The sequence below is a fragment of the Glycine soja genome, chromosome 3, assembly GCF_004193775.1.
Source record: "Glycine soja cultivar W05 chromosome 3, ASM419377v2, whole genome shotgun sequence".
Classification (NCBI taxonomy): domain Eukaryota; kingdom Viridiplantae; phylum Streptophyta; class Magnoliopsida; order Fabales; family Fabaceae; genus Glycine; species Glycine soja.
Window position 1 is genome coordinate 41350864 of NC_041004.1, and position 2625 is coordinate 41353488.

Sequence of the window (2625 nt, forward strand, 5' to 3'; positions counted from 1 at the left end):
AACGGAAATTCAAGACAAAAAAAACGAGTTGCTAAAGGAAACACAAAAACGTAGAACATTCCTCTCACAAAGGTAATTGAATAGCGGCAGTAACTCATTAATCGATGTGGCAGTAATTTCTAATTGGAAAGATTGAGAATGAAATAAAGAAATCAGATGCATGATTTGGATTCGATCTTAGACTTGGTAATCATAATTTGACAGAATTAACAACTAACACAGGCATGACCAAATAGGAGCCAAACCATAGGCTCAATAATCTCTATTAAAAAAAAAAAAAAACCCTACTTTAACAAGATCTGCGAATTTTTTTACGATAACTTTAAAAGTTACTGGAAATAATTTGTACGTTAGTTTTCAGAAAGGAAGCAGAACAACCAAAAAGAGCTGCAAAGGCTACAACTCCATTTTTTAAAAAGTTACCTGAACCGGATTTGTCCAAGCCGGCCGGCCGTACCGCTCTCTATGTCATTAAGCATGCTTTAATAGCAAAAGTTGTACTACATTTTTCTAATTAGTACTAATAGTATTATACAGAACTCTTTTCAAATCTATATAAAATCTGTTATTTACAGCCTGCATATGGCTATACATCAAAATCAATAATAGAATATTGAGAAACAAGACGTTGCCTCACATCACGGAACACGCATTCGGATTCTCATCGCTGAACATCTGTGGAGGAGGATGGTGAGGGTTCAAGTAGAACGGGGGTGGTGGTTGTGCCATTGCCATGTAATTATCATTATACCCATGCTGGTAAGGGTAATTCACGTAATTACCATCATAACCTTGATTCGAATACGAATACCCTGATTGAACCTCTACCTCATAGCTGTTGTTGCTGCTGCTGCTACTACTACTACTTTCACCAGGTGCGTATCCACCGTGACCGTGCCAGTACATATGGGGAGCTGGGTACGCGTACCCGTAGTGCTCCATTTTGTTCACCTCCACCTTCGCTGCACCTTCAGCACCACCACCACCACCACCTTCCTTCTTGTTGTTCTCTTTCTTATCACCACCCTCTTTTTTGGGTGGGACCACTTCAACGTTTCGCTTCAGCTTCTCGTTCAAATACGGTACTATTTCTTTCACGTCCATCGTCCCCTTTACGCTCACCAAATCCTTTCCTCCTTCAATGTTCACCGACTCAACTCCTGCAAATCAAACACGCCACGTTAATTAATAATAATTAACTGTTTTATAGTGCCGCTTAATTAAATAAATAACATAACATACGAATTTAAATTTTATATAGAGGAGTATATACTAGTGGGCTCCGGTATCATCATCCAATTATACTATAACTTGATAATATTTTAGTTGAAATACTTGGCATAACGATTAAAAATGTAGGCCAAAATACGCGCACGCATAACCTTTGGTTTTGAGGATAATCTTTCGAATCTTCTGAATGCAACCTTCACAGTGCAGTCTGATCTTCAACACCACCGTGCTCTGAATTGAACCAACAACAAGTTAATTAATACGAGAATTTAACAAGTCACGCTAATTAATCAAATCAACTCGATCAACACGGTAAAATTACAATGAAATTAATTAGCTTCCTTGCTTAGTCAGTGCTAACCGTATTGACGAAGGTGAGAAAATTTGAAACTACGCACCTCTTTCGGAGTTTTTTCTTCTGCCTTTTTATCTTCCGGTTTCTTCTCTTCGGATTTTTTCTCTTCCGGCGGTTTATCCCCGGCGGAATCCTTCTTAGGCTGAGGAGAAATGAGTTCGACCTTCTTCTTAGTTTTCTCCGCTAGTTTATCTCGCACTTTGGCAGGGTCGACTTTTCCAATAACCGTTAGTTTCTTACTTGATAGATCGGTCTTAACGTCTTCCACACCTGCATCCACAATCGACTAGGATTTAGGAATATTCTAATCTCATTTTCAAATATCTCTACGCATTAACAAAAATTTAAGGAAAAACTCGTAATCGTGTAATCGAGATATGAATAATGATCGTAGTACCGTCGAAATGGCGAACGGCGCGTTTGATCTTCTTGACACATCCCTCGCAATGCATGTCGAGTTTCAAAACGACAGGTAGGCGTCCGTCGTTTTGCTTTGCTCCTGATTCAGGCTTCTTATCGCCCTCATTCTTCGCCGCTTCTTTTTTCTGCCACGCACGATAATATTAAAAAAGGAAAAATAAAAATAAAATCAGCGATATCGGAAGTGAATGGGATTCGCGAAATACTGAAGAGCGGAATTAGAACTAACCTCTCCCATGTTATGGTGTTTGTGTTTTGAGGAACAAGAGTTATTTTGAAGAGTGGAATTTGCTGGAAGGAGAAAATGGAAGGAACGCTTATAAAGAGTCAAGGGAGTGAGAATGAGTCACACTCATGTACATGTGGTATGTATGTATGTATGTGAACAATGATATCGACATGACATGGCATGATTTTTCATTATTTTTGTTTATTTGGTGTTTGGAGGAATATGAGAATATGCTTTTATGTGAAAACCTTTTATTTCCGGTGTTGGCGCGTGGTAGGACTTGTAGTTGTCGAGAAAATTATAAATTTGACCGGACCCTGACTTGACAGGGAAGTGACTGATTTGCCCTTGGCTTTGCGGTGTAACGGGAATAAAGTTAGTAACCTTTTGC

General features: G+C 39.0%; 1 protein-coding gene across 1 annotated transcript; it reads right to left on the bottom strand.

Annotated features, from left to right (window-relative positions):
• Positions 1 to 367: 367 nt before the first annotated feature.
• LOC114407099 (heavy metal-associated isoprenylated plant protein 6-like) lies at positions 368 to 2364 on the bottom strand. The gene is made up of 5 exons (XM_028370070.1): positions 2235 to 2364; positions 1983 to 2130; positions 1629 to 1855; positions 1383 to 1461; positions 368 to 1160 (listed from the first exon to the last, which is right to left on the bottom strand). The coding sequence occupies exons 1-5, from the start codon at positions 2241 to 2243 to the stop codon at positions 634 to 636; spliced, it is 990 nt and encodes a 329-aa protein (XP_028225871.1). The 5' UTR covers positions 2244 to 2364; the 3' UTR covers positions 368 to 633.
• Between the last annotated feature and the right edge of the window lie 261 nt (positions 2365 to 2625).